We start from the raw sequence: 26,742 nt of genomic DNA, 5'->3' as shown, positions 1-26,742 counted from the left end.
AAAATATATATATACAGTTATGGATCAAATTGGCAACAGGACACCAAAAATCAGTGCCCTAAAAATAAGGGACTGGCGGTGTCCTATCGTGCACTTGGAATATGGTTAGGGTACAGGTATTGCATATTCAACACCTAAACCCTTATTTTTGTGTCTTGGAATACGGCTCTCAGTGTCTCATGAATGTTCACGGCGGGTGGTGCAGCACTGATGGTTGCATGATTCAGAGGTTGAAAATTTATACAGAAGCGGGGTATCTTGTCTTTCTTCTCTACTATTACAATTTGGGAGTTGTATGCTGACTGGCTGGGTTCTATGATGTCAGCTGCCCTCATCTCTGACACTTGATCCATCATCAGTTTCCGTTTGAGATGAGATGGGGCGCGGGGTCGAATGTAGATGGGTCGGTCGTCCTTCAGGGTCACCTGGTGGCATGTGCTGGAGGTTCTTATTAGGTTTCCATTGGGCTTGACCACTGCCCGGAAAGGGTGCAGGGTCTGCAGGAGTTGCTGCCGTGGTTCGGGGAATCCCTGTTGGAGGTCTTCCAGTGTCAATGCGGGGACCTCCTTTTGCGCTACCCCGCTTGGTAACCCAGTAGAGGAACTGGCGAGGTGCTTTCCCAAAACATATTCTCTGGGCCACGAAGTCTATGACGGTTTGCTGTTAGATCAGCCAATCTTGTCCCAGGATTAGATCCTAATGTAGATTTTCGGCTACTAGACTGCATATTGTCACCTCCCTGTCCCCGATTTGACATTGTAAGGCTGTCCGGCCTTGTAGTGTCTATCAGGCGTCTTGCTGGGCCAATTGGGCATGTTGTATATGGGGGATTATAGATGCACCATTTCGGCTCACCAAGCTGGCTTTTACATAGCTTTTTGTAGCAGCTGAGTCTAACAGGGCGTAGATTTGGTCGTGAGAAAACTGTACCGAGAGGTGGGGTAGAATCTGAGTTAGTTCTTGGAGGATGCTGGTTACTTGTCCAGCTTCCCTGTTGCCTCTGTCACTGCCCTGAGGCATTTTATTCATATCGGGAAAGGTTATGGAGGCTGCATGCCTTTCCCTTAAAGGTTTTCCTGGTTGGTCCTGTGGTTCAGGGGTTTTGGTCCTTGGCCTCGGACCGGGCAGTCTGCATACAGGTGCCTCCCAGGACAGAACCAGCACTTCGGACTCTCCTTTTGAGCAACAGTCTTCTCCTTCTCCTGGGCAGGTGGGACTTTGGTCTTGTTGGCACTCGTGTTTTGAGTCTCCTGGTAGTCTCGTTGTACCGCCATGGCTCGGCAGCGCAGTTGTGACCAGTCTTGTGGTAGTGGATACCTTATGAATGGCCGTAGATTTGGCCTCATGAGTTCTAGGACAGTTGGGAGGAACTCCGTGACATCCCGGTTGGGGTGCAATCACTTGAAGAGTCTCTTCTTGTGCGTGATGAAGCTCTCCACATCTTCACCTTCCCTCTGTTTGTTACCAACCAATTTTGAAGTGAATTCAGCTATCCGGGTGTGACTGCTGAATTGGTCTATGATGCTGGAGGTGAAGTTTTCCCAGTTTTCGTATAATCCATCATGGTTCTTCCACCACTGGGCTGCTTCCCCCAGTAGTAATTCCCCTATATGGTCGATCCATTCGGTGTGGCGAATTCCTTGTGATTGTAGTGTCTTTTTCCATTGTCTGATTTGTTAACTCGGATCTTCGTGGTCTTGTCCCCTAAAAGGTCCGGGGGTAACCTTGGTCTCCATTCCCTTCGGTACTCCGGTACTCTGAGGGCTCCTGCACTCTTCACACTTAAATGATAGTTTTGCCAGGTTTAGTGGGATTCCTTCCCAGCCTAGACATGAAGAATGGTACTCCCGAAAACAGCTCTGGCATGTCGTCAAGACAATAGAAGTCTGTGGACATCCAGGGGCGAAGCATCGCTGGGGTACTACTGGTGTTGGCTTCTGATCTCTGTGCTGGAAATGAGGTAATTCGGCACTTTTTTTTATTATAATTTTAAATTATTTTTGGAACTTTATTTTCCATATAAATTGGTTACAAGGGTGAGTTGCACTTTGTTAGGCTGGTGTACTCTTCTTAGTTAAACTTTGCTGCAGAGGCCCAAGGCACCTTTTCACAAGGGCCAATCTGATATTTTGCAAGTCCAAAAAGACGTTAGCAGCCCGGATTAAATTTCCCCCGCTTGCAGTCACGCCTGGAGCCTGTAACTTTAATTCCCTGCATGACTAAATTTGCATACAACAGCTCTGGATGAGTGGTTACCACTTCTCAGAGCCCAGCTTAGAGCAGCTCTTCCTGTCATGTACACATCTCATGTTCACTTATAGAAATTCACGTTAGGGCGCGTTTCTCATGCCGAGTTGTGTCGTTTAGTCCCCCCCTCTTACCCTGACCCCTAGCGAGTATCATTGAAAGTTCTTGAACCCAGCAAGGCGAGTGGCCTGAGTCAAGGCCGTTCAGCCTCCAGAGCTCCGGTGCGATTTGGAGACACCCACGACATCTGACGAGCTCCTTTAGAACTTACCACCTCGTGGCTGACAGATAAAGGCCCCCTGCGCTCCTTGGGCACTTGAGATGAGTACTTCCATTCCCCCTCTCAGGCTGACAGAGCGCAGCAATGGCTACAGCATTAGGACACAGGCTTCACCATCTCGATCTGGCTAGAGTAGATAGGCGGTTGTTTTCGGAGTTGCTCTCTAGATAGCGCAGTGATCGCGTGAACTTCGAGTTAACCACTCTAGTTGTGTTTTTTCTCTTCCGACCCCTTCGGGCATGTTCGGGTACCTTCGGTATACCCCCGCCCCCCCAACCTTTGTTCCAGGGCTGAACCCTGTTTTTAATTAAGACACTTTCCGCGCGCCCCGGCACTTCTGCATGTGACCTCTTTCTGGCTGGTAAAAAGTAATCATCCATGCGGGTTTTGGCAGAGATCGTCGCATTATGTAGTCAACATACCACAAGGGATGAGATCCCTAGATAAGATAGTTTAATATAGCCAGCCAGTAGTAAAAATTAGAGTTATATTTTCAGTACTTCTTTCATGTAAATTAAATTATGGAATTATTCTATATCTACGGCGTTGGGATTCGGCCAGTAAAGTCGCGACACTGTCCGGAGTGACGGCATCATCCACCCTGCAGGCAGGGACCAAGATAAATATCAAAAAGCCCAAGTCCGGGAAACCTTTATATATATATGTATGTATATGTATGTGTGTGTGTGTGTGTGTGTGTGTGTGTGTGTGTGTGATATGACCATTGAGTGCTATTTTGAAATTTAATCTTTGACAGGAAAAGAAACTTCTAAGGAATAAACCAAGATGCCTATATACATGTTTATAATATCTCTTTAACAAATAACAATACTCTTTCCCTCTCCCATTTTAAGGGGAAAATCTAAATTAGTTTGTCCGGCCTCTTGTTGCTCCCATTGATGGTACTTAGTCTTTTTTGCTTACACACTTCAAGTTCTTAATCAGCCACTTGGGCAATTATATTTTTATATAGTAGCAAGAGAGTCAGTTACACCTCGTAATTGCTCTCGACAGGAGCAGCATATGTAGATAAAGTCTTGGGAGTTGTTGTCGAGCTCGTCCTCTTTTAAGCAGGTTTGGTGGAGAGAGGCTCCGCCGCATACACAGATGACGTTTGCTCTTTCTTGGGTGCTGCTGTCTGATGCGGTGATCTGTGATGATGCCATTGTAGTAGTGGGTGGGCGCCACCAGGTTTTTGTTTTCACTCCTGGAAGTGGGTGTGGTTCCGGCTGTGACGAGAAGGTCTAGCGGTGGTAGGTCGTGGCCCTCAGCCTATCTAGACTGACATTGGCCCTACGTTGGGTGCCAAATTGACATGTCCCGGCAACAGTGTCCGGTGCTTGAGTGGCTTGAGGTGGGGGGTGAAGACCCCCGGGGTGTGACATCCTCAGTCAGTTCCTGTAGTCGGGCAGTCAGCCGGGCAGAGGGGCTGAGGCCTCGGGTCGCAAGGTGGGTTGCTTGCTGAGTAGGGCGCCGGGGTTCGGCGAGATGGAGGGGTGGGGATTTCGACCAGAATCAGGGTACTGATGCGGGGTTTGATGTGCTAAAGAAGGGTTGGGAGGTTTGGGAAGAGCGGTAGTCTGGCTGGGAAAGAGTCTGGTGAGTAAGGGTACAGGGGAGAACTGGTAGGAATGAATGGGGAGGTAGGCAGGGCTCAGCTCAACCAAAAGAGGTTGGCTGGTGAAGTAACCCTGCTGGTATGCTGGCAGCTGCTTCTCCTTGTCTCTTTGATGTTGGTACTGTCGGAGATGCCTGCGACCTACCGTCTTGCTAGGCATGGGAACAAGGAAGAGGAGGTGGGGGGATAGCCTTATAGTGTAATCCTCGAAAGGTTGCTCCAGGAGGAGGGTCCTAGAGTGTAATCCTCTATTGGCCGCTGCAGGGGAAGAGGAATGCTAGAGCGAAATCTTGAAGGCTGCTCCAGAGGAAGGGGAGAGTGTGAGTGTGAGTGAGGGGGAGGTGGGGGAGGAGGGGAGAGGAGAGCAGATAGCACCACACTAAATTCTAGACTCCTGCTTTTATTCCCCCGATTGCTCTGGGGTAAGGATCTCTCACTGGTACAGTGCAAGCCACGCTTATATACAAGCCGGTTACATTATAATTACAGTCAATATTTACAGATTTAATCTTTGCAACATGTTCTATAATATGTCAGTGACTGTCCTGGTAATATGCTGATTTCTGAATCTCGGGATGCTCCCAACACGAGCGGAAGCCCACTCCTTCGCTGAGTAATGCCACAATGAATCCCAATTATTTACATTCTGCAGCAGGCACCATCTATTGGTGCCGGGAGCATCACCATCTTACAGGATAACTAGCTTGGGCATAGATATTAGGTACAATTACCCGCGGTGTCTGGGGTAGCCATGTTCGTTTCATGGAGGCCAAGGCCAAGGCCAAGGCCAAGGCCAAATGCAGGACACAAGTTATCACACATGTTTTGTGTCGCACTTCCTCTCTGTAACACTGATATTGCTTAATAGTGAAAGACTTATTACTCATGACCACTTCCTATGGGGGTGCGTTGTTGTGGCACTGATATACAATGAACACATTTTACGTAGTTGCACCCTTAACTTGGGCTAGCTGGCTTGAGGGTTATTTCCGCCAGTAGGGACTGGTACTGTTATTGGAGGCATGTAATCAAGTATAATTCCCTTTTTTTTTGCAAAATAAACTGTTGTTTCAGAAACAAAGTGACTATTTTTTCCTCTCTATATTGTAAATTTTTATTACAGAAGTATAATTAAAAGAGTTATTTATTTAGTAACAAAATATCTTATTAAAATTATTGTAGCCAATTATTTCGTTTTATATTTTTTGTATTATTTAAATTTCCTTATGAGTACTATAGTGATTCTTCAGTGTATTGTGGGTAATGTCGTCTCTTTTAAGCTTTTTTTGAAAATATAAATTTACACAGAGTCAGAATTTATGCCACACGTTGTTTCGCAAATTAACGATTGAGGTAATATTTCCTAATACAACAATTTTTAAACATGTGAAAATCCCTCCACAGCCGAGTGTGATTCGCGTAGTTTTTAAAGTCGTCACTAAGGCGTTGCTGTCCACCAATTTTCGAAATAGTTTTTGATAAAGACACAGGTAGCAGCACATAATGCAGTAAATCGTTGCAGTAAACTAAGGAAGAAACTATTTGGTTTTCCTACCAGTCTCCCCGTGTATAATTTCCTTGCTCTGTTTATTTTTTGATTAATAAATTAAACAGTTGAAAATATACTGTTTTGAATGTTTGTAGTTATTTTAAGTACTTCCAAAGATGCAGGTATTTAATTCTGTAATTTTTTTTTATTGGCTAGGAAATGTTATCAATTTGAAAGAAATTAAAAAAAAAAATTAAAACGAATTTTTCATACTTTCTGATATTGTTTCAAATTGTTCTATAAAAATAAAAAGCGTTTTTGCTAGTAGTTTACCTGTTTTTTTGTTAAATTTGTTAGGTTATGCTAGCCACGTAAAGGTGGGTTTATGTTTGAAAAAATTAAGAATGATAAACTTAACCTCTACATCGATATGCATTCGGTTAAGTAATACTGCGAATTTTCAGTCAATATTTTAAAGTGGTCATTAATTCCAGCCAATGAAACGGGTGAGAATTCAGCTATGTTTTATAACCATAATTTTTGAATTTGTAAGTATCGTCTGCATTTTAGTGAGTTTTGGTTTGATCAAGGTTCGGAATAAAGCAGTGTTAAAGCCCCATAAGTACACGAATGCTGTATAGAAAGGAACATACTGTTAAAATATATGAAAAATGCATGAAAAATTTACAATTATTTTAAACATAACAATGTTGACCCAGCAGAGAGTCTGATGATTGTTTCTCAACTTAAATGCTTACACTGAACATTTTGGGCCAAGGATCGATGATTATGGGCGAAAAACTAAAAAAAAAAAAAAAAAATTAAATATAAAACATTTAATCAAATTTTGAAAAAGTAACTTCGAGGTGAAAAAATGGACATTGCTTAAAGAAACTGTCTACCAAATGTTATGGCTCTTAAACTCTCCTTTGTACTTCATGAAAGACAAAAATGACAAACACACTCTAATATTTAGATCTATGTACCTACTCATGTTAACTAGAAAATGTTTTTTGTTAATACGCTGATCATTCATAGAGTGACTGCCATGCTACTTAAATCTAACTCTTCTTCTCTATGTAGGTATGCCACTGCCTGTTATCATACGTCCATAATACATTATTCTGCTTCTGTCCCTCCTTGTGGGTCCGCCACTGCCATAATAATGTAAGTCCACCTCTGTCCTTACTCGTGGGTCTGCCTCTCCCCTGTGATCACTGTCTTGCCCATAAGTCTGCAACTGCTCCTCCTTGTGTGTACGCAACTGCCATGCCTTCATGAGTACACTACTGACATGCTCCATGGCTCCGCCCCTTCCGCCACCCCAATAAAAAAAATATTTAAGAACTAAATATCATTTTATTAAACAAAAAAAAATCACATTAGAAAAATGGGAATACCTATAAATCAAAATATGCTATTTTGGATTCATCATTTATATGCTATTTGTATTTCATATTTGCCATCCTTAAGTCAGGAAGAACGTATTAAAAATTTACAGAAAAATACCACAGAGTAAGTATCAAAATGGAGATGGTGTTTCGATTAAGATTCAAAATAAAACAATGTTAACGGCCGCACCAGAATTCTGCTGGAAAAGGAATACTCTGTTAAAATAAATGATCTGCATAAAAATTAACATTTGGAACAAACATGGCAACGACAAACCAGCAAAGCGTCAACAGTTATTGTCTCTTATTTTGGCACAAAAAATGATATTGATGGATGAATATATCTCAAAAAAATTAAACAGTAAAAAACTAAATCAAATTTTGAAAAAAAATTGCTTTGAGTTAAAACGGTCTCCTAAAGAATCTGTGTACCAAATTCATGGCTCTAGGTAGAGGTGGGTCGAAAAGTATCAACCTGATACTTTGGCACTGATACGCGCCTGTATCAGGAACGGCAAACGAGTACACTTGAAAAGTATCAGGTATTTTAGTATCAGTTCAGAATTCGCCTGGAACAACACTACGGCCAATGTGCGCAGAACCCGATCGCAGATGACGGTCACTTGGGCGGAGCTTGTGAAAGGGGAGGGAGCAGGAACGACGAATAAGGGATAAAGAAGGGAAATAATGTAGGGGAGGAAGCGCAGGGGAAGGCGTTGAAGGAGAGGCGCAAAGCGAAATTGTTACGAGTCGTTTGGTTATTGTCCTACATCAAAGTACGCTCAGTGCGCAGTGCGTGCACAGTCTCGTTCAATAATAAAACTAATGAAATTTTAATATTAATAAGTACATTAATACAAGATATAATATTTATATTTGTGCACCTAACAGCTATGAAAATGCAAATAAATTCTCAGTTGACACTATTAACAGATGTAATCAACATATGGCCTTTTTTTTTCTGAAAACAATTAGTAACTAGTGTTTTCATACATTAAAAGATTACGATTTTATCAAAAATTAAAAATAAAAAAACAGATATGTACATTAGTGAGCATACTATATCAATGTTTACATTTCAAATGTTTCTTCAGATTAGTCGATGATGATTTATAACTCAGTTTTTGTTTACACAAATTACAATTAGCAAACTCATTATTTTCCGTAAAAAAATTCCACACAAATGAAGTCTTTTTCGTGCACTTATCCATTCCTTATTTCACTATAAAGATACTAACTACAAAGCATGACAGCCCGCAACAATGTACATGGTGGTAATTAATACACGGCCAGGACGAACTGCAGTGAATGTTGAACTGATTGATACTGGCTGTATCAGGCGGGCACAAGAGTAACAGAGGTAGAGAATTACCGGGCGTGATAAATAATGTATCAGATTCTCCTTCCGGTCACACGGTCTGCGTACGCGGAGCTTTGTTGCTTCCTGGGACCGTCTGATGCAGAAGTATCAGAGACTTGTAACTAGGTACATTACTGTATCAGTATTAGGTTGGAACAGATACCGAAAATTGCTGTAACAACCCACCTCTAGCTCTAGGTCTCTCTGTCTCTGCACTACATAAAATACAGACAGACAAACTCTTTTCTGTGTTATAGCCAATATATAAGATTGATGAAATGCAGGAAAATGTGGAATTTTGAGGTAAAACAAGTTTGATTGTAACTAAATATTTTCAAATTTGTTTCATAACTATACAAAGTGTAAGAACCCACTAAAGGGATAATTTTGTGGTGTAGTGAGTTTGTATAGTGACAAATAAAATAAATATTTTGGTTTCCATACAATATTTACTCTCTTAATAGTTTACAGAACCACAGAACAAGTTTCGCTGTATAAAATTAATGTTGCAGACAGAGTTTACATTACTATTAGAAATATGACTGATAGCCTTTAATCACCACGTGATTGCAGTAACAGGCAAGATATAGTTCTCAAAATACTTTATAATAAAAATAGTCAACAACAATAAATTATAGTCTTAAAACAAGTCATTAGTATGAATAAACACATTTTCATTGCAATGACTAGAAGATAAACACAAATGTGAGCGATGGTTAGTAATAAACCTGAAATCCTCTATTAGCTGAGCATAAGTAATTGCAGATAACAGTTCCTCTACATAACTAGTAAAATCTGACAACTGAATATTATATTTCCTTTATAAGAATATGCTGAGTGCCTTGTTGAATACACATTAGAATACCGTACAAGAACTTGTGACAATTGGCTCACCAACAACTAGTTACAAAATTCAAATTTATAAAAACATCTTTTGTTGTGCCAAGTAATAATCTCACTATCCTGAAATGCAATAGGGAAAGTACACAAATTGACAAATTGTCAAGAGAAGGTGAAAGTTAACTGTCTTTTACCATACATTAAATGGTTAAATGGTAAGACTGTAGCATAATAAGACAATGGCGCTTGCAGTGCTGACTGTCTGCTAATGGTGATTTTGCATCTGATTGGTTCAGATGCCTATTACGTGATTGTAAATGTACAGCAGATTGACAGGGCTAAAATGTGCTGATGAAGGTGTTTAAGAGACCCGCCTGTCAGGGATGTATTTATGTATGTGAGGCGGGATGATAAGTTCTACGCCCTCTGGTGCTCTAGCATGGTATCGCCTCTTAAGTGCAAGTCTATGGACTGGTGTGCAGTCTTCTCGTAATGCACAGGGCAACTATGAAATTGAGTGGTAACCATAACGTCATAAGTTGGAGAAATGAAGATAAGTCACTTGAGTGCTTTGACTATACATAGTGTTACATGCCAAAAATGTATTCTGAAAACACATGTTTTAGCCATTTTCATTCTTGTAAAAATACAGTTTAAAAACCGAATACGGAAACAGAAGTACTCATTCGCCTTCAGCATATTCTTAAATGCTTTTTGAAAATAGACACCACACTGATATCTTGAACAGTTTTCTTATTGCGTGGTTTTTTCAGAAACTCTGCACATGATATATGTGCCCAGGTAGGCTGGATCCTTTATTTTAATTAGTTTGATATGCTGATCAGCTACCAATTAGCAGCGTGCATGCTGGCTATTACGAAAGACACAAACAAACCACACAAAACAAAATGTGTGCAAACGGAAAGAAAACATTTACTTGTAAATAAACAAAAAAAATGTATAATGAATGCTATTGCATTTTAAAGTTTTGTAATATGTTTGTAAATGAACATAATTAATTTTTAGGCATCTGCAAAAAAGTAATGTATTATATTTCTGTGTGGCATTGTGATAGTGCCATTTTGAACATGTAATAAAGTTATTTTTCTGGTGTGTTGTTAATGTTTCACTATTTATACCATATTGATGTCTGTATATAGATGTGAAGACTAAATTTTTCCCCTTGAAAATTTAGCAATGTGATTTTGTTTTGAAAGAAAGAATGCTTTTATGGGTTTATGTGCCATTTTCCCAGGAGGAGACAGAAGATGTGCACGTGAAGGAAGAGCCAATGATGCAGAATCCTTTGGAAACAGTTTTTGTCACTGTAAAGGAGGAGGTAGAGAAAACTGACTTATTGTAAAGGATTATAAGGGGGGATATTGTTAGCATTTTTAAGAAGAAAAAATATAATGGGTTCTACCCAGTTAATGTTATTGTATTTTTTTTTATAATTAAGGAACAGAGTGCTGCATTTAAATTATATCAGTCTTCTGGATTATAAAATGAATTAGCCTTGCAACTGAGCACAATTTTATTTAACCTCAGTACATCTACAATCATGCTGCACAGCACAACAGGAATGATTAAGTATGGAAAAATTTCAGCCTCCTGGCTTTAGGAGATAAGACCATGGTAGCAGAGTGGTCCACTAAAGTAATCTGGTGTCAGTTCCTTCCGAACAAGTGGGAAACATTGCAGATGTTACTGTGAGTTAGTGGATTTCTTCTTGGTATATACTATGCTGACTCCACTAATGCATTGTGATTGTTCCATCTCACTGTTGCACCCGTCTTGATCTCGACAAAGCATTAAACCCTAATTAATAAATTCTTTTACGAGAATGCCGGTTACATTTTACAACATTTTAATACATGCTGGGTGTAGAACCAAACAATTCACATTTTCAATATGTAAGAATAAAACTTGAGTGTATTAGGAGTTAAGTCATCAGCTGTATGTTTTCAATGCTAAAACTGTTAATTAATATTAAAATATATATTTTTTTGTAGTTTGTCAAGTTTAATAAAATATTTTTTGAAATGAAAACTAACCAAATCAGCTAGAGTGACTCCAATGTTTGCTTTTATTACTTCTTGATGAGGCAGTTCGATGAATTGGTCAAGTCTTTGCCTAACCCGCAACACATGAAAAATATAGAACGCAAGTGTATGGGAATAGTGAAGGCCTGAATTGCTTCTCTCGACTGGGAAGCAGTTGAAAATAAACAGATTATTGGCAGCCCGATGACTGAACACCTTTGTCAATATAGCTTAACAATATATAGGCTATCTATGTATTTAATAATTCTTCAAACCTACAATTGAATAGTTACCCCGAATAGGGATCTAACCCACAAAAACTATTTTTTACAGTAGCAAAAAAAATCATTTTTTAGATGAACAGAGTAAACCTTTAAGCAAAACCATGTAAGTATTAATAACTGTACTTCATACAAAATAACTCGTGTTAACAAGTACTCTTATTTACTTTTAAGTATTGACTTATAGCTTAAAAAAAATTAATTTCAGTGGAAAAAGGATCTAAACACCATAAATGGAATAGTGATATAACCTACAAATACATAAGACAATGTATTGCTATGGATTCAGCAATATCAACTGAAACAAGAAAACCATTAGATTAATATTAATTTTTGCCTAATCACTCAACTGCAAATAAACTTTCGTTGAAGTCGCGATATTAAACAGGAATGTACCTGCACATATCTAGCAAGTCTTTTTTTTCGCTATCTTTATAGGCATAATTTCTTCATAGAGCTGGGGAAGTACATTTGGAAGTGGACATAAATGTTTTTTTTTTCCTCTTGGTAATGTCCGTATTACATAGCTGTGTCAAGGTTGTAAGGTGTTATGACTCACACGCGTTCGAACAGAATTTGGTTCGTCTGATTAGAACTGAATCCAATAAAAAGATGTTATCTTCAAATCGGCCTGCTTTTTCAACATTCCTTTAATGACAGACAGGTCAATGAAGTGTTCTTTGTCCATGTAGTATGCACTAAATGCCGAGATTGAATTAACAATAACTTCAAGCCACTGCTTTGGATGAAACACTGTAGATGTCTTCTTTTTTCTTTCAATCAGGGCAAAGTTTCTATCGCAGGGAAGAAAACTATGGCCACTTACTAAGAACTTCTGGTCAATGGTTGTGAAATATTTCTTCACAATCAGGTAATGATATAGAGCAATAGGCCTACACCTCCAGTTATTGTTTTGCGCGATATAGCGATCTGACCAAACAACTAATCTCCTGATCTCACTTTCTTTCAATGGTTCGAAATGCAGTTCAATGTATTTCATAATGCATGAAGTAACTTCAGAAGAACCACGTTTTGCCACCGACTCATGCCACACAAACATAAAGGATTTTCCAGTTCCCATGTTTTGGACACATTGGTTATAGGTAGAAAACTGCCTTTGATAAAACACAGAGGAATGATGAAGTGTTGGACAGAACAATACCTGTTGCATATCTGTGCAAAGTACAACATATGTGGGGTTCAATTTTGACATTACAACATCTTCATGAAGAACTTTATAAGCAGTCTCAGCCTTTCTATGATGAAGTGTACTTTGCACACTAATCCTATTCTGGTCATCTGTAGTCTCAGCCGCTATTAGATGAGTGTAAAGTTCATCACAATATGAACAAGAGTCTGATCGTGGTGGACCAAATCTAAGATTGAATTCACTTCTGAATATGTCCCTAGACAAACTACGTGAGCATTTAATATTAGAATGACTTTCCTTGAAAAGATCATACATTCTTTCCACACACAGTTCTGAACTGAGATAAAGCTTGCTTGAGGTAGATCTTGAATAGTGACTCTCTTGTGCAGGCATTGATCGGATATGATCACGTACCAGTTCTTTCACATCAAAGGACACAGCATGTGGGCGATTATGGTGAGTCCCTCTTTTGTCACAAATGTCAAGGTTAAATTAAATTTTTTTCTGAAGCGTTTGCACACGCCGAGAGGAAATTTGAAAAACATCAAGTACAGTTTTCTTGCACACATTGTATGATTTGCCAGATACTGGAAGGTGGTATTTGAATGTTGCCTGCCTCCGTGAGATATCTTCTGCTACATTTATTCGTTTTACGTCTTCCAGTGTCATACAACTTTGGACTAAATATTCAGACTGTTCATTATATGTTCGTTTGTAGAAATCTTGAAATAACTTTGTCTTCATATCTTTGGAAAACTTTTCACATTCATACATACAGCGACACGCAGTAACCTGAAACAAAATAAACTTACCTTGTGTTATAGTGTCAAATTAGCCATTAATGACCATGCTTAATAGAAATCATTAAAGACTAGCTTAGCAGTAAATCCAGGTCACCAACAAAAAAGTAATATTATTAAATTTTTTAAAACTTTTTCCTGCAATACAGGACTCTCTGCCTATTTACATGGTGAATTTATCATATTTCATAAGTAGCATAAAATATTCTTGTAGATTTAGGTACATCTTCTGAAACTGTTACAACTATTAATGAAAACATACTGTGATTTTTTTTTTTTTAAATCAAGTTTGTATCATATTGTGCAAAAATATTTAACAATTTTTGTATAATAAATTAAGATAAATTTAACTGTATGCAGGCTCATATTTATACATCGTTGTTGTGCCAACCATAAATGTAAACAAACGGACTTGGTATCGAAACGCGTTTATCTCGGGGTGCTCAAAATCGAAAATATCACAAAAAAGTAAAAATCATTATAATCTCAAAAAAAAACCATCAAGGCAGCACATTCTACAACACAAACAACACAAACCAAAATGGCCTCACTCCACAAAACGTTTAAATTAAGACAACAAACAAGTACACCGGTAAGACATGAGACTAATATTTTGGAATCATTTTATAGTGTAAGAAATGATCCATAACACACAGTTTCCAATAAATGTTGCCAATAAAATTTAATTCCTGTATTATTGTGTGTTGCTATGATTAAGTATTTCATCAATGTAGGTACTTGTTAAAATAACTAGATTGTTTTACACTTCATACATTGATGAACGGGCAACAATATAGGTTAGATCACTATTCCACTCACCTTTTGAGATGCACATTTTCCTGGTACAAACTTCTGTTTCCTGTTTCTATGCGGCTTGCCAGCATTTCTGAAAGCTTTATTCTTGTTGTCCTTCCATTCTGATAGTCGTATCTTTCTTCTGCGTCCTTTATTTAATTGCTTTTCGGCACGACCACTAAGCAGCAACGTATTCTCATCAGCCATCTTGCTGCAGTTAGATCTATATTCCTCGGAATGCCAACTTTGCGAAACAAAAAAAATGCTTCTTCGGATGGAACTACTGCCTGTGTGCAACGGTATTGCAATGTGATATGGATAGATCATTATTCCTCTATAAGTGCAATTTTCTCATGTTTGTGGGTTAGATCCCTATTCGGGGTAACTATTCAATTATGTAGTGTGAAGTAGGCCTTACCTAAATGTTATTTCTTTTTAAGAGTTTCTTTCACAAATATCTTGGAGTCATGTTTTTATGTTGAAATTGTATTTACTGTAATTATTAAAAATTTGTGAACATAAATTAGTGAAAAAAATTGTTTCTCATTCCTTTTTTGATCATTTGTGAGAAGAAAAAAAATTAAAACACTAGTAAAATAAATACAAAAACTTAACTCTTGCACTAAATGACTAACCTGGATTCAGAGTGCTTAAACATTTTTTTTTTGTTTTGTTTCCTTAAGCTGAAAAAATGTTAGCTTTTTTTTATGAACAGGAATAAAATATTAATAATATTCATAAACAATATTACATTTTTAAAACATTTCTGCTTGTGTTTGTTTTCAGTGTGTGCATTTGTTGTTACAGATGGAGACTGAGGATGTGTGTGTGAAGGAAGAGCCAGTGACTGCAGATCCTTTCAAAACAGAAATTGTGACTGTGAAGGAGGAGTTCGAGGTAAGAGCTGGTTTATTTGTTTTGTCCTAACAGTTTACAGACGGTTAAACAGTACTCTATGTAGTTGAACAAAAATTTGGGTCATGGGTTCAAATTATCCATTATGATTTCAATATTTCTAGTTACTTAAATCTCTAGAAGGCCACATAAGTATAGAGTAGCCAGGGGCTCGATTCTAAAATGCACTAGTCTCGTCTTGTGGTGAATCCCGCCCACGACAACTTGCCTTCCGCCAATATTGGTATTCTCAAAAAAGAAAAAAAAAAAACCTCCCCCCTGTGGTTAGGTGACATCGTTGATCCAAATGCGCTAACTTTGCCTTGTCTGACTCTTTCTCATGACTACTGGCCTTCCGCCAATATCCGTATCCTAAAATTCTAAAAACACGTGTAGGCGACTTATCATAGCCTGTGCGCTCTGCCGACTATTAGGCAGTACCACTAGTGTTGAATGCTGGGAAATAGCATTATTTTTACCTGCAATAACCACTAGCCAAAGCTGTCAATATGGCGGACTTGCGCATGTGGCAGCATGCACCAGTATATTTTTGCGTTGGTGGACATCACCAAAAAAATATTGGTGTGTCAAATGAAAATTTGTCATAGTGAAACTACCTTGGTATATATTTTGTAAACTTAAATAATTGTAATTGGAAATAATCGCAACCTTAAAATTCGTGATTAATAAATTAGCTTTATTAAATTTATGAGGTAGCATCTCAAAAATTGAGGTTATGTGTGTCTGTAAAACAATGGTAAAGTGCAAGGTTTCATTGAACGAAACATAGTCCTACCCAAGACGTGGTTCCAATATTGTCATTGCAGTTTAGTTTCTATGTAGGTATCTACTTTATTATTGCATTATATATACTTACCTTATGCAAAAAAATGATTATTAATTTTATTTACTTCTCTAATCACTGTAATAACCTTTAATATACATATTTATACCTGTTTGGTTATTTAAAACTAGTTAGGTGTACAGATTTTTTAAATTTCAGTTTAAAATAAACAATATAAATACAGTACTTTAATACATATATAAATTTTTAACTGAAAGACATTTACAAGGGTGTAAATTCCATATATTATTCATGTTCAAACAAATAATTGATAGCAACTGCAAACCTTTTAAATGAAAGTACGAGGTGGTTTTCTTTCACTTAGGATTTTAGTTTATGATGGTGACTCGTCTTATCATAAACTCTGCTTTGGTTTACTAAAAAGGCATGACTCTGCATTTATTACTGTGGACGTGAGCTATCTAGATGTATTAAATCCATGTTATTTTACGATTAGTATATATCACTAGTATCCTGCATTAAAAAAAACAAACAAATTCTCTTATATATATGTATTAAAATAATATTATATGAATAGATTTCTAAACTTGCCCATGAAAACTTTATTTCATTCAGACAAGAGTTTGACAGAATTTTTTTCAATTTAGAACACTTAAGTTGCATAGATGTAAGTGAAGTGTACAAAACACTATAAAAGATAAATTCTGTCTGCAATATGTTTTTGGAATGAATGGAATATGTATTTAGTGTATTTTCAGTATTTGGTTAAATTGACAGCAACATGTTTATTTATAACCAGCTGCTATACAACACATTTACCAAGGAAAAAAACTAAATTTATATAAACATTAAACAGTATGTTTTCTTGCTTTGACATATTTGCCTAATATTTGCTTGTGAAAGAAAATAATTTTTGCTGTGTCAAAAGTGAGGTTTAATGTAAAACATGTTTTAACAAGCTTTATCCTTCTGAAGCTATATACATAGTATGTGGTACAAAATCAATGAATTTGTCGTTATTAAAGACAAACTTTTAGGTTGATTTTTGCTGTTTGGGATACAATATTCTTAAATGTGTACTGGAGTTAATAAAGGCTATTTTTCTGAATAAACTGTTTTTTTTTTCCCTCCATCAACATTGGTTTTACCAGTTCTGAGTAATACAAGTTTATGCAAACCATTACAAACTCAAAAATCAGCATGTTTAAAAAAAAAAAGGCTGCCATGCGAATTCAGAAAAAGATAGAAATTAAAAATTGAGTATTTTTGGACTCTCTAATTATATAGGAATTGACAAACAAAAATTAATTTGATTATAAAATGGTTAAGCAACCATCTTTGGATCACTTGACATGGAATGACCCAACATGAACTTATATGGAGTGACCATAACACAGTAAGTCAGGCAAAAATTTAATTTATTAATATGTATTTGTTTGATAATTATAAAATAGATAACTATAGCATATGTAAGTATGCATATCTTATGACTAAACTGGCTAAAAAATACATTTCAATGCCTATATAGTGGATCATGCATACAATATGTTCTAAATAAAAATAATGGCATGAAAACTGAATAACTCATCATGGCCGATGAAGCGTAGCTAAGGTAATGTGTTGCGGAAGTGAGCTTAAGTGTACAGTACACCTTTACTCTAAATTCAGGGTTTTCGTGAAGCGTAAATGCTGAGCATCACTGCTGTAGGTAACGACTGCCTGTGACAGAGTGAAGATGATGCTGATGGAGAGTGGGCGGCTTCCTGCAGTGGGACTGCGTTTGTTCCTGTCGAGATAACTATTGAAGATGGCCAGGGGTGCAAGCAGCTGGGAGCCCCAACCACATACGCAGGTAATTTACCTATGTTCCGCACGGGCTCATTATCAACACATCATCAAATTTTCTTCCTTAATACGCTGACTCAACTTATTTATCCCAAAACTCCCTTTTCCTGTCCAAACCTTCCTCTCTGCATCTTCAAAGAACAAAACATCCCCTGTTGCCCAAAATATTTCTATCTGCCTGTACACAGCCTCTTTGTCCCTTCATAAGCATGTAGGTAGTTTTATATTGTTCATCTCTAATGCCAGGTCCAGCCATGAACAACATGTGTACATGTGCATGCAACACATGTGTGCAAAGACATGTTTGTATCACACTTTATTTTTGACAAAGATTTTGTATGTTAGTTTATTCACTTGGCTATACGTTGTACGTAGGTATTACAAATCTGTACCTCGGAGGTAGAGGACACCATTTCCATTTATTATTAAATATAGTTGGTACCATCTCCATGTTGTGTACATTTTTCACACAATGTATTGGCATTTATATCACTCATACTGTTATGTTCAAAGTGCAATTTTTACATAGAAAGGTCTTACAACAATTGTCACCAGAAATGTTTTTCAAAAATATAAAAATAGTTAACTATTATTTTAAAAAAAATTATCTAAATAATAAGTCTAAAATTAATTTGTTAAAGTATATTAAAGCAATATCTATTACTGTCAAAGAAACCTCAAATTAATAAAGTGGAAACATATCAAAAACTTGTTTTCCTGAAAAGTTACTTTGTCTTGACATTATGTCTTAGGTACAAGAAATATGTAGGTACAGAAATATGTTTAACCTGAATCATTGCTAACAATGAAAACTATATGTTCTGCAGGTGCAGGCACTGTAAATGTGCAATAATAGGCTTAAAAAAATAAGTTTAAGTTTCTACCCACAAGCAGGTTGAGGCAAAGGGATTTTTTAATTTGTGTCCCTAAAGTATTAAAATAATAATAATAATAAACAGTGTTTACTGTATTAAGATATGAACATGTTTGCTTAAAATAGTTGTAGGTTTTACGAGAGTAAAAGTTAGTTGCTGTAGAATTAACTACGCTATGGTAAAAGGGATCAACACCACTTCAGTTTTCATTACGATATATTTTGCACATAAAAAAATGGATGCGTGTACTTATGTATGCGCGTGAGAAGTTAAACTTCTTTGGCACGATTAAAAAATAGTTTTTAATTGCATGCAAATAATTAATTACAATAAAATAATAAAAGGGCTGGAAAAAGATAGTAAACACAGTCAATAAAGTTCAGTTTAAATATGAAAAATTAAATAAATCTAATTTAGAGAATAATAAATATACATGACATAATTTTTACTAAATATTATAAGATTCTTAATTTTATATATTTATTATTGATTATTTAATATTGTAAAAGAAAATAACAAAATTTAATAATAAATTAAAAAAAAATAGTTTAAGTTTATACATTTTTTAAATATTTATCATTTTCTTTTTTAATATTCACTTTTCATTTTTATCAAAAAGTTTTCATTAAATTTGTTCATTTATTTTTATAAATATTTAATATTTATTCAATTTCATAATAAATATTAAAAATTAATATTTTAATTTGATGTTCGATTTTAATTTTTATCACAAATTTTTTATTAAATGTTTTATTAAATTTAATTCTTTATTTTGTAAATATTAAATAACCAATAATAAATATTTAACATTAATAATTTAATAATTATTAGTATTAATTATATTAAACAATATTTTAATTTATATCAATAAATAATACATACGGACAGTTAACCTCAATTATATTGGAGCACTTAATGAATTATGTAAGCACAATTTTTTTTACTAATATTTACGAATAGTAAATAATATTAATAAAAATATTCAATTTAAATCACTTCTGAATATAATTTATTAGCACACATATAATATAATTCACACTTGCATGAAACTAAAACACATGTTGTGAATGTAGAAACTAGAAACATGTGGATAAATATTATAAATATGAAAACAGTGATCAGAGGCGACGAGCATGCCAACATGCGCGACTAATAGAGGTTCTATTTCTATTTAGTTGGTAGCTTTTTTTCGATAGTGGTTTAGCGGGCAGCTTCAACCTGTTAATTTTGTGTTACAGAGATGCGCGCGCATCTTAATATTTCACTCTCATAATTTTTTCATAATGCGCCTAAAGAAGTATAACTTCAAAAAAAGTAAAAAAAAAAAAAAAAAAAAAACTTACCACCGAGTTACAAGATATACATTATTTTTTTCAGTGTTGTGTAGGATGTTGCCTATAAACTTATTTTCCCTTATAAAATTTTAAATATGTAATATATTATTCATTAAGATATTACCTCTTACTTATTTAATTATCAGAAATATGAAGTCGTCCCATGTGTAAATTTTATTTTAAAGATGTTTTCAAACATCGTAGTCGAATATCAATATTGATAGCTCGTCAATTGCATGCAACGCGTGCGCTCTATCTCGTGCCAAGTAAACTTCATTTCATAACTCACACTCTTTCGTGGTTAGTGTGTACTACAACAATAATTATGCATTATTTCCGGGTCACCTTAGAGTCTTAGTTTTCATTTTAGTATTTAAAGTTGAACAAAATATGCTTTTGCTGTTTCACTTACTAATTTAAATTGATTTTGTTATTTTGTATACTAAACTTTTTATTTAAACATACTCTCCATGAATAGGTTTTTATTATGAATAACTTTACCTCAACAAAATTGCTTTTCTCACATAAAAGTTGCACCTCTACTTTTCAAACTTGATTTTAGTAAAAAATGTGCGATGATTACACAATAAAGCACGGTAGTTGAAGAATAATACCTACAGTGGCAAGTAACAAAATAAAAATAAAAATAAAATTTTTCACTGCTTGCCTATTTTTGTTTATGTCAGATGTTTATATGATATAGCATCAGATTCTCCTTATTTAAGTTGAAACCACAGTCTTTGCACCACCAAGTTTTTGAAGTTATACTTCTTTAGGCACGTTATGAAAAAATGATGAGAGTGAAATTTTAAGATGCGCGCGCATCACTAACACAAAATTAACAGGTTGAAGCTGCCTGCTAAACCGCTCATTAAGTCTCGAAAAAAAGCTACCAACAAAATAGAAATAGAACCTCTATTAGCCGCGCATGTCGGCACGCTCTTCGCCTCTGATCACTGTTTTCATATTTATAATATTTATCCACAAGTTTCTAGTTTCTACATTCACAACATGTGTTTTAATTTCATACAAGTGTGAATTATATATATATATATATATATATATATATATATGTGCTAATAAATTATATTCAGAAGTGATTTAAATTGAATATTTTTATTAATATTATTTACTATTCGTAAATATAGTAAAAAAAATTGTGCTTATATACTTCATCAAGTGCTCCAATATAATTGAGGTTAACTATCTGTATGTATTATTTATTGATATAAATTAAAATATTATTATTTACTATAATTAATACTAAATATTATTAAAATATTAATGTTAAATATTTATTATTGGTTATTTAATATTTTTAAATAAAGAAATAAATTTAATAAAACATTTAATAAAAAAAGTGTGATAAAAATTAAAATTGAACATCAAATTAAAATATTAATTTTTTTTATTTATTATTAAATTGATTTATTTTCTTTTAAAATATTAAATAACTAATAATAAATATATAAAATTAAGAATCTTATAATATTTAGTGTAAATTATGTCATGTATATTTATTTTCTCTAAATTTTATTTATTTAATTTTTCAAATTTAAACTGAACTTTATTGACTGTGTTAACTATCTTTTTCCAACCCTTTAATTATTTTATTGTAATTAATTATTTGCATGCAATTAAAAACTATTTTTTAACGATGCCAAAGAAGTATAACTTCTCACGTGCGTACATAAGTACACGCACCCATTTTTTATTGCCAAGGAGACTTAACCGAAAGTCGCCATTTTGGTTTTGAAAGTTTTTTTTCTTCATACATTTACCACTGTTGGCTTTGCTTGCATCGGGACATACTTTACAGTATCTTGTCAGATTTTATTTTATTTTGGTTGGGGAATGTTATTTGGAAAATGACATGTAGACAATTGATTTGTTGATGAAGATGATCTTCTGTGACTTTAGCACCATATGAAAAAAGCTGATTTCACAAAGCTTTCCAAACTAGTTTTGTTACCATTTGCCCTGGAATTTTTAAGCAAAATGAACGAATTGATGATTGACATCAAAAATGATCAGAAATGTGTGGAAAAAATTTTTTCTCACTATTGTATCAATTTTTTTTGGAAGTGATTAGTAACTGAGTAAATGATGAACATGATCAACACCAGGTTTTTATAATGTTGTAGTCAAGCACATAATAGAGTTTAGTTTTAACCACTAAGCCCCCTCTCATTCTCACATTCATTTCACTGCAAGTGATCTTGTGCTTTGTGGAGAGGCAGTACACATCATGCATGTCTTTACACTTTGCAGCCAATAAAGGACCACATCTACGAAAAATTGTTTCTCCTCTTGCAAGTTCCTTGGCTTTCAGTTCAGCTGACAAGCCTTGGAGGGATTTTCGCACTATACCTACAACCAGGATTTATTCTTCCCACAACTTACAAAATAAGGATGGACTGGTATAAAATCTGTTCAATATAAATTGTGTGTTCCTAGCCAAAACAGTCGTGACACAGTCTCCTGATAAGTCTCTGAATTGAATTGAGTTTGCCACACTTTCAGCACAACCTGTAGACCTCACAATTTGTTGACACAAAAAATGTATAACTTATCCCATAACTTATAAGGTTTATCTTTTGTAAAAAAAAAAAAAAAAAGGAAATGTAGACATCCCAGAAAATTAGACGTTACGGAAAAGTAGACATCCTAGAAAAGGACACATCCCGTCATAGAGAGTCAGGTTCTCCAAGGGATAAAAACACGAGTTATATTATCAAACAAAATGATTGTCCATTGACATGACTTTATGGAGAGGTTCGTGATTTTCTTGTCCTCGTGGCATGTGCGTAGTAGCATTGTCATTTACATGTAGCATTAATAAAATAGACCGAAATCTTTCTCTGCTTGGGCACCCAGGAAATGAAGTTTGCATTATGATGTTATTAGACCAATATAATCGGTTATCTTAAGCTTCTTTACTAAGCACGCGTGAGTGATTACTGCAAAAAAATAGTACATTTCCAGAAGCTAGACAGTAGTCCAACTGCTACATTAAATTTGGCTTCAGTTTTTTTACCCATTTTATTTTGTCTATCATGGCACCTTTGTATCAATTAGTGTTAGTCATGTTTTTTTCATGATTTCTGTGATTGAAAAATAAGAAGTTTCATCAGTTTCACTGAGAATGACTGTTCAAAAACAGGCAGCTGTAGCTGACTACAGCGATACCCAACAATTAACTTAAGGCTTTCTTTTATTTTGCTGGTAATTGAATTCTTGTATTGTAATCTGAAAAGAAAACCATATTTCTTGGTTATTGCATTTTCAGAAGAGTTTTACGTTTGTATTTACGTGAAAGGAAATAATTACGGTGACATAAATATTAAAAGAACAGCGACATATATTTTTTTATAAAAGGTGAGTAACTCACCATAAATGTTACTTTTGCCAGGTATTTCTTAGTGGTCTTGACTAGTTTCACTGTTCAGCTGCATAAGAGAATTAGCGGAACATCGTCTTTTTCTGTAAAGTCGGTTTACGGGCAATAATTTTATGTGATAACGTCATAAGAAAATTGATGAAAAATTGCATACTTTTTAATTTTCAAATATTATTTACAGTTTTTGCAAATTTAATTTAAATAATTTGTTTAAATATAATAGTGAACAATTAGTTAAAGAGCCCGCCTTAACCTGTTTGATATTATATAAGTTTTTCTCGCACGGTGGTTGGCCTTTTTGCACGCTCTGCTCAGGCGGAACGTGACAATTTTCAATTTTTTGTGCGAGCAGCCGGCGTTCATCGATTTATAAGATGTTATCACTTCAAAAATATAATGCAACTTTCATATTTGCATGCAACGAACAAAGAGCTAATGGAAATATATACATACATATTTATATAATTAGAAAAATATCGAAACCACTATAATTTTTATTAGGGGCCTGAGACGGATGAGTACCTGTAGTGTGTGTAACAGTTTTCTTAGAAATACTGCTTTTTGTTTCTGCTTTTCATACCAGTATCTTCATTTGAAATAAAAAATTGCATACTTACTGTAAAGTACAGAAACAGTCAGCAGAAGTCAACCCAAACAGTGTGTCGACGAGCAAGTCTTTACGTTGGTGCAACACTTGCATAAGTTTAAACCCACTGGCAACGAGCATTAACAAACGTAAGAAAACCGATATGCAAGTAGGTATCCAGAATATTTCTTGGGGGTAGTAAAAAACCCTATTTGTAACACGTTTTGAATCATCTGTTCAAGAGTAGGAGATTTTAAACATCACAAATGAACTGAACCTTTCTCAAGTTAGGTGGCCAAACTGGGTACCAGATACAGTATGTATGCATAGTTTCATGTTTCAGTATGAGAAGATGACTTCAAAAGAATAAACAACATTGTCTTCTGACCTAGCGGTTATTTGATTAGCCCCTTTTATGTAAAATTACACCCAGAGAAAATTGCCAGCAATAACTTATCTATCGATACTACTGAAAACATCAGCACTATCAGCCTTAAGCCCTCTGTTAATAACACCACCGTAACATTAAAGGTGTCTGGAGGAGCCCCACAAGATTAACATTCATGCCTAAACCCTTGGAGTGAGAAATATGTAATGAAAATGAGGGTTTAAAACTAAATCTTTATAATTTTTGAAATTTTTGTCAACACAGAATACAACATTATCTGTATTACTGAAACATGGTTTAATAATTACAGCATAAATTCTCACTATTCCACGTATCAATATCTCATGTTTAGAACTGACAGAAACTCCACACTCACAATGTTGAAAAGAGGAGATGGTGTTTTCATTGTGCTTAGTAAACAAAAATTTCCATCAGTTCATCAGATCCTGCCTTGGATATTAAAAATTACAATGGATATTCAGATAACAAACAGCATCTCCCTCTGTCCAAATTATAAAACTGGTGATTTTCTGGGTTTATACAACCCACAAGGGAACAGGACTGGACTGACTTTTTTGTGACTTTTGAAGTTAACACCCATGTTGATCAATTAACTAAATTTTTATGTGATAAATTTAATGCTTTTATTGCAAACTACTCAAAAAGGCTCAAATACCCCCATTAGTTTTCCAAGAAACTAGTCATGACACAAAATAATAATAACTTAATAAAATTACGCATTCATATAAAACAACTCCCAATTTCACTGACAGGTAGGTAGGCCTACCCAGTGGTTCACTCACTGAGATATAATAGAAAACTAAGCTAAAATTGAAACAGAGTGGGTATAAGCCATACACTCCTGCAGTAACATGAATAAACAGGTCTGAACAATTATTAAGGCAACACCCTAATGCTTATCTTTCCTACTTTTGTTTGATCATATATTATTTTATGTATATAATTGGATTTACACCTCAGAACCTACTGTTATTTACTTGTAAAAACACCAAATCGAGAATTATGATCCAGTATTATTTGAACATAACCTCTTATGTTTTAGTGTTACTCCTGATCCTATTGAGATCCTACTCTAAAATTTTCAGGATTTCTTTTATATAATATCTTAAAAAACATATGGTTTTTCTTAAAATTTTTAAAATCACTATCTCAAAATATTTTTCAAAGGTTTTTTTTATTTTTATTTTCTGAGGTTTTCAAAAACAAAATTTTTCACCTAACATAGACGAGTACCAATGTGAGGGGTCCAACATCTAATAAGTCTTACACAACTTAAGATATTTGAGATTAAAAATGTATACGCAATTAAATAAAAAGTTTTTTTCAAATTTTGAAAATTAATTACAAAAATGATCCTTGTAAGTTTCATAAATACTAAAGTGATCAGGTTGAAAATAACAAATTTTTGGTTGGTTTGACATGGAAGGACCTTAATACAAGGTTTGAAATCTAATAACAATTTTAAGCTCTTTAAAAGAAATAACAAACACTCAGTACCTAGTATATAATTAGTGATGGTCCGATATCCTATTACTGCTATTGGTTATCTGTATAAATGTAATTTTTCCGATATTAGTTATTGGTAAAATAAAACCAATATATTGGTTATCAGTTACATAATTGTGAAGCTGCTTGGAAGATAACAAGGGAAGTGTTTGTTAGTGCCTCTCAGGCTACTGGCACATAAGCAATACAACACTGGTGTTGTCTGTCCTGTGTCAGCTTCCTGTCTTACTTAATACTAGGATAAGTAGGGGGGGGGGAGAGAGTTGCAAGCTCACTCCCACCCCTGCCCTCATATTGAGACCCTCCCTATTCATGCACTAAAAACAAAAGCAGTTGTCCAGGTGCTATAACTAACACCTGTGCTATGTAATGAGTAAATTCAGGTGTTCTCATGTTGCGAATACACTTCTAATACATAACTTGGACACTAAATTTAATCTAGAATTCTTAAAAATAATGCGGAGAGTGATAAACATATGCAAATTGTGTTTCCAACTACATTCCTGTACATGAATCACACACAATTTCTGCATCCGCTGCTAGAATTTTCTGCTGGAGCAGCCATGTTGACTATTGATTTGCAGACAAAAATTTTAAATTAAATAATGAAATGTCTCCCATAAAAGCGGAAAATAAATAAATAAATAAAACACTTTAAAAAATACAAAACCCCAGTTTCGAATCTGGTTTCCGACAAGGAATTATATAAAATTCACTGAACAGTTAATACTATAATCTATAAAGTTTCCCTTTGTCTTCATGAACTTTAGTTTGTGCCATTTGTCTAAGATGGCA

At 35.1% G+C, this 26,742-nt stretch overlaps 1 protein-coding gene across 9 annotated transcripts in view; it reads left to right on the top strand.

The window, feature by feature from the left end:
* LOC134527977 (gastrula zinc finger protein xLCGF3.1-like) overlaps positions 1-26,742 on the top strand; it is a 137,098-nt gene that overhangs the window by 54,136 nt on the left and 56,220 nt on the right. For 4 of the 9 annotated variants that reach the window (XM_063361108.1, XM_063361098.1, XM_063361097.1 and 1 more), the window contains exons 2-4: positions 10,481-10,564; positions 15,101-15,190; positions 17,721-17,844. In XM_063361108.1, the coding sequence (XP_063217178.1) occupies positions 10,481-10,564; positions 15,101-15,190; positions 17,721-17,844 (298 nt within the window). Of the gene's footprint in view, positions 1-5,660; positions 5,817-10,480; positions 10,565-15,100; positions 15,191-17,720; positions 17,845-26,742 lie in introns of those variants that run through there. The other 5 variants (XM_063361101.1, XM_063361107.1, XM_063361102.1 and 2 more) reach the window with 3 other exon arrangements.

Source organism: Bacillus rossius, chromosome 1, assembly GCF_032445375.1.
Source record: "Bacillus rossius redtenbacheri isolate Brsri chromosome 1, Brsri_v3, whole genome shotgun sequence".
Classification (NCBI taxonomy): domain Eukaryota; kingdom Metazoa; phylum Arthropoda; class Insecta; order Phasmatodea; family Bacillidae; genus Bacillus; species Bacillus rossius.
This window is presented reverse-complemented; position numbering and strand designations above follow the sequence as displayed.